The 12,235-nt window shown below is 42.6% G+C and overlaps 1 protein-coding gene across 8 annotated transcripts in view; it reads left to right on the plus strand.

The window, feature by feature from the left end:
• The window catches only part of SORCS1 (sortilin related VPS10 domain containing receptor 1), a 435,672-nt gene that overhangs the window by 181,345 nt on the left and 242,092 nt on the right, over positions 1–12,235 (plus strand). For all 8 annotated transcript variants that reach the window (XM_083741539.1, XM_083741538.1, XM_083741541.1 and 5 more), the window contains exon 3: positions 6,993–7,092. In XM_083741539.1, the coding sequence (XP_083597665.1) occupies positions 6,993–7,092 (100 nt within the window). The remainder of the gene's footprint in view (positions 1–6,992; positions 7,093–12,235) is intronic.

The raw sequence follows: 12,235 nt of genomic DNA on the forward strand, positions 1-12,235 counted from the left end.
TGCAACGTGTGTTTTGATCTGCACATGTAACATTCTGAACAGTATTCAATAATCCATCCTCATATTGGTTTCAGTTTTTGAAGCCAAAACTGGTTTCATGGTGAGGTCAGGGAGGAAACGGTCTATAATCCAGTCTCTCTTTACAATACTAATTACCAGGGTTGTAGCTGTTGTAAGGCCATCGAACAGAACAGCACCCTTGAACTGGTGCTTTTGAACTTTCTGAAAAGAAGTTTTCTGAAGTCTTTGAGCCAGCCTGTCTTTGAAGTGAATGCTCCATATGTTAAGACAGGTGGTACATAGCATCTGAATGAATGTAAAGGGAAATGTCCAAGATATAAATGTAGAAAAAGCCAGTTAATGATCAAAACACTACTGACCGCAAAAGACCTTGGGAAATTAGACATGCATCATAGCTGGAGATGTCACTATGTTTGTTTCCTAGAATATGAACCTGTGTAACTATTAAAGCCACCACAAACATGAGCAAAGCAATATAGCTTTAGAGCAGCCTTCCCTGACCTGATAGTTTCCAGATGTATTGCACTACAATGCCCATCAGCCCCATTAAGCACAGTCAAGAGACAGGTGTAATGGGTGTTGTAGTTCAGACTACAGCAATTTGGCAGTCACCAAGCTGAAGACTGCTGCTCAAGAGTTATTCTCTCACTTGTACATTATTTTAAGTGAGAGAATAACTTAATTCCTCTCTCTCAACCACTTTAGTTTGTTCATTTGGCATTCTATTTGTTTGTCAGTTTGCCTTTTTTTTTACATGGTGCTAAGGTATCAGACTAGAGAACAATACTTTTGTTTAAAAACTGAAATAACTTTAAAAAGTTAAATGTAATTAAATAGACATTTGGTGTTTCTCTGTGGAGGGGGTTGTAAAAAAAATCAGCTGTGCATGATCATTTCTTATGACTGATATGTATTGCAAATACACAGGGAAGGGGAAAATATATCAGAATAAAATCTGGTATAAACATTTAGGAACATAGGAAACTGCCTTTTACAGAGTCAGACTATTGGTCCATCTAGCTCAGAACTGTCTGCACTCATCTAGGGTTTGATGATCTCTTCCAGCCTACTCTGAGATGCTGCGTATTGAACCTGGAACCTTATGCAGGATGCACTACCACTGATCTACAGCACAATGCTACATTTTAACTTCAAAAACCAATTTGATTCCCAGTACATTTTCAAAGGGGGTGGGATGTAAAAGGCAAGACAGTGCAATAGCTTTCTTGAAGACTGACAGAAGCTTGCTATGTATGTTCAGAATAACATAATGTGTTTCAACACTGAGCTCTCTACTCAACCGCCTCCCACACCTATTTTTAAGGTGGTCAATAAAAAAATAGGGTGGAAGAATTTAAAATATATTGCCGTGCCATTCATATTGGAATGAAAGTTGTTCAGGATAAAAATTAAAAATTTCATGATGAAATCTATCCAAGTTGTTGCAGACATTTTAAAGATCTAGGAAGGAAGCAAACAAAAAAAATGTGGACTTGACCAGTAATAAATTGTTAATTTTCATGCACAAGAGGCAACTCACTAGAGCTTGTTTTTTTAGTTGCTTCACTGCCTGTGGAAAGTCAGTGTTGCACATGTAGGTGCTTAGTTCTTTATTCATGGAACACCAATTCTTCTGTTTAATCACTTGAGCCCTGTGGCTGAAGCCTGATCTTCCCCAATGCCTGATCTTCCCCAATGCAAGTCTTGCCAACTAACTCTTCTCTCCTGCTGGGAGTCAGGTGATAAACTGACTGGATGTTGCTGCTTTCTTGTTTCCAGATATTTCTGTCCAAAAGGGGAACAAGACAATTGTTGAATAGAACAAGACAATTGTTGGGAGCTGAGAACAGAGGGAAAATGAGGGGAGTGCAACTGTTTTGGTCACACTGGGCACGGAGCTTCAGGGGTACTGCAGGGGATGCCACAACTATTCTTTAGAATGAAGCACAAGAATTATGACCCAAGGTCTACCACTGCTCCCAATCTTGATGCACACAAGTCATTACCAATGATACCTGGCAGTCAAAACAAGCTCCTAACAACCAGGTCCTGAGCTCAGAAATTCCCTGTGCACACAAGTTCTGAGTTCATCATTCTGAATAATAATAATAATAATAATAATAATAATAATAATAATAATAATAATTGTATTTATATTCTGCCCTCCCCAGCCGAAGCTGGGCTCAGGCTGGCTAAGAACAATCAAAATAATCCAACATTCTAAAAACATTTATTATAAGATTAATTAAAATCAAATTAAAATCAAATTAATAGCAACCATTAAGCAAAATTCTGTGCAGGTTGCCAGAGGAGGGGGTCAGGCTGCGCCCTGGCCAAAGGCCTGGTGGAACAGCTCTGTCTTGCAGGCCCTGCGGAAAGATGTCAGGTCCCGCAGGGCCCTAGTCTCTTGTGACAGAGCGTTCCACCAGGTTGGAGTCATGGCCGAGAAAGCCCTGGCTCTAGTTGAGGCCAGCCTAACCTCTCTGTGGCCTGGGATCTTCAAGATGTTTTTATTTGCAGACCGTAAATTTCTCTGTGGGATATACCAGGAGAGGCGGTCCCATAGGTACGAGGGTCCTAGGCCGTATAGGGCTTTAAAGGTTAAAACCAGCACCTTAAACCTGATCCTGTACCCCACTGGGAGCCAGTGCAGCTGGTATAGTACTGGATGAATATGATCTCGCAGCGAAGACCCCATAAGGAGTCTCGCCGCGGCATTCTGCACCTGCTGGAGTTTCTGGGTCAGTCTCAAGGGCAGCCCCACGTAGAGCGAGTTACAATAATCCAGTCTGGAGGTGACCGTCGCGTGGATCACAGTGGCTAGGTCAGGGCGAGAGAGATAAGGAGCCGACTGCTTAGCTTGGCGGAGATGAAAAAATGCCGCCTTTGTTATAGCTGTAATCTGCGCCTCCATAGAGAGATAGGTATCGAAGATTACACCCAAACTCTTAACGGACGATGCTGGCACTAATTGCACCCCTGCAAGAGATGGGAGTTGCCCCCTCAATCCCACATCACTCCATCCCAGCCAGAGGACCTCTGTCTTCGAAGGATTTAACTTCAACCGGCTCCCACGTAGCCATCCAGCCACAGCTTCCAGACATCTGGTCAGTGTGTCTGGGGCCGAGTCAGGATGGCCATCCATCAACAGATAGAGCTGGGTGTCATCGGCATACTGATGGATGATTGCTTATGAGATCTGGATGCTCCAGTCATGTCTATTATTTGCTCTCCCCCTCTCCCTGTGGTACAGGTAGTTCACACATCACACCTGTTCACAGGTACAACCATGAAGTCAACAATATCCTGCAGCCATGGACATTTTCTGTCTGTCATCCATGTATCCTTAATACAAGTACATTTTTCTGCATTTGAATTAGACACCTGTTATTTGGGAGGTTTCATGGAAATGCAAGAACAGAGTTTCAAATGTGCAAGAGCTCAAGTAAAACAAGTCACACATTTCTGATCAGGGAAATAAAAAAACATGCCATTAAGCAATATAGTGAAATGTTGCATTGCAGCCGACAGCCTCAAACATTCCTGCGTACAATGCTTAAGAAACAGGTGACGATTTCCTTAGGGTTCCTGTATTCAGTGGATGCAGATTGCCTATTATCATTCTGAAATACTGTGGGGAGCAAATTGAGATATTGTCCTGACAGTGGGCAGACTAATGGAATCTGGTGACTTTAAATAAAGTGTGCAAGTTATTTTGTTATAATACCATAATAGAAATGTCATATGTCTGACAGAAGAAAAAAGGAGGAGAGAGTGTGAGAGAGCAACTGTCAATGAATAATAATGAAGTTATTTAAATGCCAAGATCTTTGGGAGGGGAAAAAACATTGTACAAAATAAAAATTATTCCGGGTATGTATAGCAAGGTTTGAGCTAAATTTATCAGGCAGGAGCTGGGTGGGTGGAGAGCAAGGTTAGCGCTGGTATAGTTAGATAAACCATAAGGGATGGGAAGATCAGGAAGTCATTATTCTCATTGTTTTATTTCCCCTTGGAAACACTCCCGAAATAATGTTGAATCACAGGTATAAATGTTAAATTTGTGGTTTAAATTTATCCCTCTCTCGTTATTAGATTTGTAATTTGCTCTATGCACACCAGTTTTAAATGAAACAGATGGGTTTTATGTCCCTCAATAAGCCAATGATAAACACAAAAATCATAAATGAGCCTAAGGAACAAAATGAGGAGACCTGCAAAAAATGTTTAAAATTATTGCTCTTAAGATCCACAGCCCAATCCTGTGCCTGGCCAGAATCAAATTCCTCATGGTCCAATTAACTGTGTAGCAGCATTCTCCAAAGCCCTTTCCGTGCCTGCAGAGGAGAGGGTGTTGCGGGCAGGACCTCCCACATTCGCGGGGGCTTCCCCCCGCCCCCGCGAGAACTGGGGAATCCCTGGGCGTGCCTGCAACCCAGCCCGCCAATCGGCGGGCGAGGGGAGGCGCGGCCTGGGCTATTTAAGGCCAGGCACGCCCAGGGACTGCCCTCTTTTCCCCTCACCCCAGCAGCTGAGCGGTTTTTTCCCATCCCACCCACCCTCAGGTTTAGCTAGAATTGGCCTTGCTATGGACTTCGGTTGGTCGCCGCACGGGGCCTGGTAGGAATTTTTCCAATTTGGCGCACTTCCTGCCTTTTGGTTTTTTCGCCTACCTCGTAGCAATCGTCACAATTTTCTCGTTATTGGCGGTTAGGCATTGGCTTGGGGCAAATTTTAGGAAAAAGGAGGGGGGAAGGGAGCGCCATCACCTTCCCCCAATGAGAAGGGGTAGTCCGGTAGAGGACTCCCAGGGGGGGCGTGGCCTTGTCCGAAGCCTGGAGAGGTAGGGCCTCCGGCACGCCCCCGAGCGGTGACACCCGTGGGATCCTAGTTGGCGTACTTCAACAGGACTCCTGTGGTTTGTGTTCAACCCCTCCCGGTCACCATGCCGGGTAGTCGATAGAAGCCAATGCCTATGGCCAATACCTTCAATTCCGTAATCAATAAAGTTGTGGCCTTCACGCCCATTAACCTTAAAACAATGTGTCTGTGTCTTCATTTCATCTGGGGGAGGAACTTGCCACGCAACATGGTGCTTGCAGGCATAGCACCCAAAACATACCATGGCACCCACGTAACACCCATTCTTGCCTGGACGCATTGTCTGCCATTTTATTTCTGAGCCGAAATCAAGTCACAGTGTGTATGAGTGCAAGCGTGTGATTATTAGCAAGTTTTATTAGTTATTATGAAAAGCATAATGTGTGCAGGTGTGTGCCTTTTAGGTATTTAGGATAAAAATATTGAAACTGTTGCGTTGGAAATTCATTGGGGTAGGGATAGCTGGCAAAGCCCCTCCTCCTTCTGGAGGGGAGGGGTTGTGAGCGGGAGCCGATTCCCGCATCACTCAGGGGGCGTTCTGCCCTCTGCCCTGCCATCATCGCTGGTGCGCCATGCCTCCCAGCTGGGCACCCAATTGGGAGACACTGTGGGGGCGTGGTCTAGCCGCTCCAGTGACATCAAGGGAGAGCTTATAGTTGTATTTGCATCAACAGGCTCCCCCTACTGGTGGTTAACCCCTCGTCAGACTCACGCCTCTCCGAGTGGGTGGAGTCAAATTTGCTCTTGTCCAGTGCCTAAGCCAATACCTTCTCACATGCTGTAATCAAGTTGTGGCCTTTTCTAGCCCATTAACCTAATATACGGTGTCCACGTGTCTTTATTATTCACAAGTGGGGGACAAATCCTTGAATCACAATTCTGAACCAGGTTCTTAGTTGATCTGATGACCTTGGAACTTTTCTAAATGTCTGATTTTTTGCCGACAATTATTTCTGAATTTAATGTACGCCACTGTTCACTCAGATGTATGCCAGATAGCTAGCATCTGTGTCTAGACACTTTCAATATATGAGTTTCTCCCACTGCTTAATTTCTAAAAAGAATTGGTAATAGGATTTGGGGGTGTCTAGATGCCATGTTCTCATCCCAGGAAACATTTCCATCTCAAATGTGTGCACACTGGTGTTTTTAATTAGGGATATCTTAACTTTGGACACAATTTCAGCAACCAAATGGCTATGTAGCTCCCAAATAGGCAGAATATAAATACTGTAAATAGTTCCAAATCCAATGTATTATGGAAGGTGAAACCAAGGCCTTTTAATAATTCTACATGCCCAGTGCATTTTGAGGGAGAATCCTCCTTATTGGCACCTATAAGGTATACAGTATTAAACTATGCAGGTTTCCGTCAGGAGTGTGGGGGGGGGGGAACATGCTTTAATTCAGATACCCACACTCCATCTTCATATTTAAATATACACAGCAAAATGAATCAAATCATGGATGTCAGTCATTTGGCACTTAGCAAGATATCTATTGTCTTGGTTAGCCAACTCTGTAATAATCATAGTCTTATGAACCGTCATTGAATAGACAGCGAAATGACCTGCAAAAATAGAACAATGAAGTAGTTGCTAAGCTGTCATGATATCATTTTCTTTTTCCAATATGAGCAAGCGTTTTCTTTACTGAGCAAACATCTTGAATTGTAGCACTTGGCTTGAGTGGAATAAATCCGCTACGCTATCTCAACATGATCTTAAGGCTGAGATTGGTATCTGGCAAAGAAGTAACTCAGTCTCTTGTTGTCATGACACTTGGCATTTACGACAAACATTACCACCACCTCTTAGAACTAGATTAACATTTCTTATTGTAGGCGTTTATGTTGGAATGGTATCGGGAGGATGCAATTTTAATTTTTCCTAATCCAATTTAAATGCAAATGTTAACCACTCACATGATGGCATGTGTACATAATTAAGTGTCATTATATACTACACGAATCACTCAGAAAGCTCCAGAGAGCTATTTTGCTGCATGTCTAAACTTGGAAACCAGCCAAACAGTTTACATCTTAGTTTTGCTTTGGTGTTTATGCTTACTAAAGTTTTCTTAAATTACAGGTCAACAGATTATGGGACAACATATGAAAAACTGAATGACAAAGTGGGTCTGAAGACCATTCTTAGCTACCTCTATGTCTGCCCAACTAATAAGCGCAAGGTAAGTGGCAACATATGATTGGTTTAACCCTGACAGAAAATTTACATTGATTGTTAGTTAATATTTACATAGTGTTACCAATGTTCCTGAATAATAAACAAACAAAAACAAGTAGTTTACAATTTAGATGGTCTTGTACCTTCTTTTTAATGTTCATTGCATCCTGGTTCTCATGCTGCTTTTTGACGAATGGCAATCTTTCATAATACTATATTGTTGTTGTTGTTGTTGTTTAGTCGTTTAGTCGTGTCCGACTCTTCGTGACCCCATGGACCAGAGAACGCCAGGCACCTCTGTCCTCCACTGCCTCCCGCAGTTTGCTCAAACTCATGCTGGTAACCTCGAAAACACTATCCAACCATCTCGTCCTCTGCCGTCCCCTTCTCCTTGTGCCCTCCATCTTTCCCAACATCAGGGTCTTCTCCAGGGAGCCTTCTCTTCTCATGAGGTGGCCAAAGTACTGGAGCCTCAGCTTCACAATCTGTCCTTCCAGTGAACACTCAGGGTTGATTTCCTTCAGTATGGAGAGGTTTGATCTTCTTGCAGTCCATGGGACTCTCAAGAGTCTCCTCCAGCACCATAATTCAAAAGCATCAATTCTTCGGCGATCAGCCTTCTTTATGGTCCAGCTCTCACTTCCATACATCACTACTGGGAAAACCATAGCTTTAACTATACGAACCTTTGTTGGCAAGGTGATGTCTCTACTTCTCAAGATGCTGTCTAGGCCTGTCATTGCCCTTCTCCCAAGAAGCAGGCGTCTTTTAATTTCGTGGCTGCTGTCACCATCTGCAGTGATCATTGAGCCCAAGAAAGTAAAATCTCTCACTACCTCCATTTCTTCCCCTTCTATTTGCCAGGAGGTGATGGGACCAGTGGCCATGATCTTCGTTTTTTTGATGTTGAGCTTCAGACCATATTTTGCGCTCTCCTCTTTCACCCCCATTAAAAGGTTCTTTAATTCCTCCTCACTTTCTGCCATCAAGGTTGTGTCATCTGCATATCTGAGGTTGTTGATATTTCTTCCGGCAATCTTAATTCCGGCTAGGGATTCATCCAGCCCAGCCTTTCGCATGATGAATTCTGCATATAAGTTAAATAAGCAGGGAGACAAAATACAGCCTTGTCGTACTCCTTTCCCAATTTTGAACCAATCAGTTGTTCCATATCCAGTTCTAACTGTAGCTTCTTGTCCCACATAGAGATTTCTCAGGAGACAGATGAGGTGATCTGGCACTCCCATTTCTTTAAGAACTTGCCATAGTTTGCCGTGGTCGACACAGTCAAAGGTTTTTGCATAGTCAATGAAGCAGAAGTAGATGTCTTTCTGGAACTCTCTAGCTTTCTCCATAATCCAGCGCATGTTTGCAATTTGGTCTCTGGTTCCTCTGCCTCTTCTAAATCCAGCTTGCACTTCTGGGAGTTCTCGGTCCACATACTGCTTGAGCCTTCCTTGTAGAATTTTAAGCATAACCTTGCTAGCGTGTGAAATGAGTGCAATTGTGCGGTAGTTGGAGCATTCTTTGGCACTGCCCTTCTTTGGGATTGGGATGTAGACTGATCTTCTCCAATCTTCTGGCCACTGCTGAGTTTTCCAAACTTGCTGGCATATTGAGTGTAGCACCTGAACAGCATCATCTTTTAAAATTTTAAATAGTTCAGCTGGAATACCATCACTTCCACTGGCCTTGTTATTTGCAGTGCTTTCTAAGGCCCATTTGACTTCACTTTCCAGGATGTCTGGCTCAAGGTCAGCAACCACACTACCTGGGGTATATGAGACATCCATTTCTTTCTGGTATAATTCCTCTGTGTATTCTTGCCACCTCTTCTTGATGTCTTCTGCTTCTGTTAGGTCCTTTCCACTTTTGTCCTTTATTATGGAAATCTTTGTACGAAATGTTCCTTTCATATCTCCAATTTTCTGGAACAGATCTCTGGTTCTTCCCATTCTATTGCTTTCCTCTATTTCTTTGCATTGCTCGTTTAAGAAGGTCTTCTTGTCTCTCCTTGCTATTCTTTGGAAATCTGCATTCAATTTCCTGTATCTTTCACCATCTCTCTCGCATTTTGCTTGCCTTCTCTCCCCCGCTATTTGTAAGGCCTCATTGGACAGCCACTTTGCTTTCTTGCATTTCCTTTTCATTGGGATGGTTTTCGTTGCTGCCTCCTGTATAATGTTACGAGCCTCCATCCATAGTTCTTCAGGCATTCTGTCCACCAAATCTAAATCCTTAAACCTGTTCCTCACTTCCACTGTGTATTCATAAGGGATTTGACTTAGATTGTATCTTACCGGCCCAGTGGTTTTTCCTACTTTCTTCAGTTTAAGCTTGAATTTTGCTATAAGAAGCTGATGATCTGAGCCACAGTCAGCTCCAGGTCTTGTTTTTGCTGACTGTATAGAGCTTCTCCATCTTTGTAATACTATATAGCCCTTTTTAATTATTCAGTGAATGCATGGATAGGGAGAATGTTATCTCTTCCCTTATCTTCACTCCCATCTCCTTGTATTACATGTCCATGTATTCAAGTGAAGGTGAGAACAGAGACCTACGGGTGTATAACATGCAAATGACCAGGTCCCTGATCATAAATATGAAATATTCATATGTACGTGTGTCTGCACCTGCATAGAGCTCTTTGCGCAAATGCAGATGAGCATGTGGGTGGCAGGGGAAGAAAGCAGCATTGCAATCCTGCTCTGTACACATTTAGTGTATGAGTGGAAAAGATGTAGACATGGCCATGCTTTCTTCCAGCCTGAAGCTTTTGTCTTGGTGTTCTACTGAAATGGCATGAGAAACATCCTAGTGAGACTATAGGATGAGAATTGATTCTATACATCCAGCCAATGAGGAGCTGCATAGGGAACCCCTGAAATGTCCTTTTTGACATCATTAGCCCAATCCCCAGCCTCACTTTCTGCAATATAGCCTTTGATGCTTTCCATTTGACTCCACTGAAGTGTTTTAATCCTTTGCTTACTTTATACTGCAATATTGTGGGGTTGTTTGGTTAAAACATTTTGGTTAAAACATGTTAAAAAAAAAACCAGGGCTAGTCACAAACCGTATACTACATACTGAATAAATTTAAGAAGTAGCTGGATGCAGTAGAATGAAGAGCTACAAGATGCTTGATGAAATATATCCCTGGAAAGCAAGGAATTTTGCAGTGTTATTATGACCTGTGCATGTGACACATTATTAACCAATTAAAAGTTATCTAGAAACATTGCCAAAAATGTGTTCTTTCTAAACAAAACAAAAACCTGCAACATTTCAGATATGCAAAATTCTTATTGTATTCAGATTCACATGTCTCATATTCTTTAACAGTGTTGAATGCAATAAATTTGGGAATAAGTTTGATTCACCCATACTGAAAATGCACAAGATAAATAGTATGAAGCCTGAAGTTATTTTGTTTCTTCTTGAATTAGGATGAACTCATTGTTGGGAAAGGGAAACGGCTCATTAAGATGTTAGAGCCTCATCTATAGAGGCCAGATTGTATTTAAAGTTGTTTGCCTTTTAAGTACTCCCAATAGTGAGCTGAAAAGGATTTGACAAAATCCTGCAGAGAAAATGCATCCCAAAGCCCGGAAGGTTTTAATCATACGAGCACCCCACTGAGCAACAATTTATGAAGGATTTGTAATACGGGAAATGCTCACAAAAGAGGGATAGTTATTGTTGTTGTTTTCTCCTCTTGTACATATGAACAGTTTATCTTGCTTAGGACAGACAAGAAGTTTTAAGAACACTGAAAATAATTTGGGAAAGGCTTCACTTCCAGGGCCAGCCTTACCATTTGCTGGGAGCAGCTGCTGGAGGACAAAGGTTGTGTGCCCGTCTTGACTCCCCAGCCCATGTGAGGAAAGGAGACCTGTCCAAACAAGAGTTTGCCACTCTAGTTTGCCTTTCCCTTCCTGTAAACGCCACCAGCTGAAAGACCTCCTTTCCCCCTAGCTGCCTCCACCTTGGTTTGTTACTGGATCACCTCAAGAACATCTTTAGTCCATGTGTGGGTTTGGCTTTTAAGCATGGGGTAGGCAACTACAGAAAAGATACCACAAAGCTTTATAAAAGGGGGAGGGGGTTAATCTTGAAAATGTTTCAATATGTTAATAGTTACATGCACACAAACAATCCAAGAGGACAAAAAGATATTGAAAATAAATGAGGATAAATGCAGCTAGCTATTAATATCTCAACAGTTTCTACTAGCTAAAATTCCTTCTAGCAAAATTCTTTCAGTCAGAGTTCTTAGGATCTTATCTCAGGCCACTCTCCTTCCTCCTGCACCAAGATTGATCTTCCAAGAACCTCAGATCCTTCATCTCCACAAGTAGCTCATATACCCCCAAGCTACTCCCCGCCCCCCCATAACCCAATCCACAAACCAACCAATATCAAAAAGTATGCTTTTGCGTTTTACAGACCAGACTACTAGGAATTCACACTTTGCCTCATTATTTTCTAACACCTCCTGATAGGACTATATGCCTGCCAAGGTTGACTCTAAGAGGCAAACAACCCCCATAATTCCCAAACTAAATTATATACAAGATTGTTATGTAAACTGTTATGCCAACGAGCCAGGTATGCTCAGGTGCCGTGGAGGAAACTATCACATTGTCACTGTTGAGGTAGGATACACCTGCCAGTCTAGTCAGCTTCTTTCTGTGGAAGAAGGAGATATTTTTCCCTTTGCCTCAGGCAGCAAAATGTTTTGGGCTGGCACACAAAAACATTATTTATTATTTACACTCACGTACAACCTGTTTATTGATAGCAAACTCATTGTGGACCCAGACATAGAGATCCTTCAGCCAGTGGGGCCCAAAGAGAGGGCAATAAAGACAAATACCCAGAAGAGGGCAGAACGGGGGCAGGGCAGGGGTGGGGCAGGGTGGAACAGTGGCATAATAGGGCACGGTGAGGTGGCACAGACTTATGTCCACGCCACAGACATGCACAAGGGCCAGGAACAGAACTCCCATGCAAAATGGTTGACGTCTGTATATGCATTTATTGTTCTTTGACTGGCATAAATTTAAAGTTTTAAATTTATTTCAAAACTTTGAATGAATTATATGGAAATGTCACACAGCCTAAGAGCTAAACAATACAATAGA

The sequence above is a fragment of the Podarcis gaigeae genome, assembly GCF_964106915.1.
Source record: "Podarcis gaigeae genome assembly, chromosome: 5".
Classification (NCBI taxonomy): Eukaryota; Metazoa; Chordata; class Lepidosauria; order Squamata; family Lacertidae; genus Podarcis; species Podarcis gaigeae.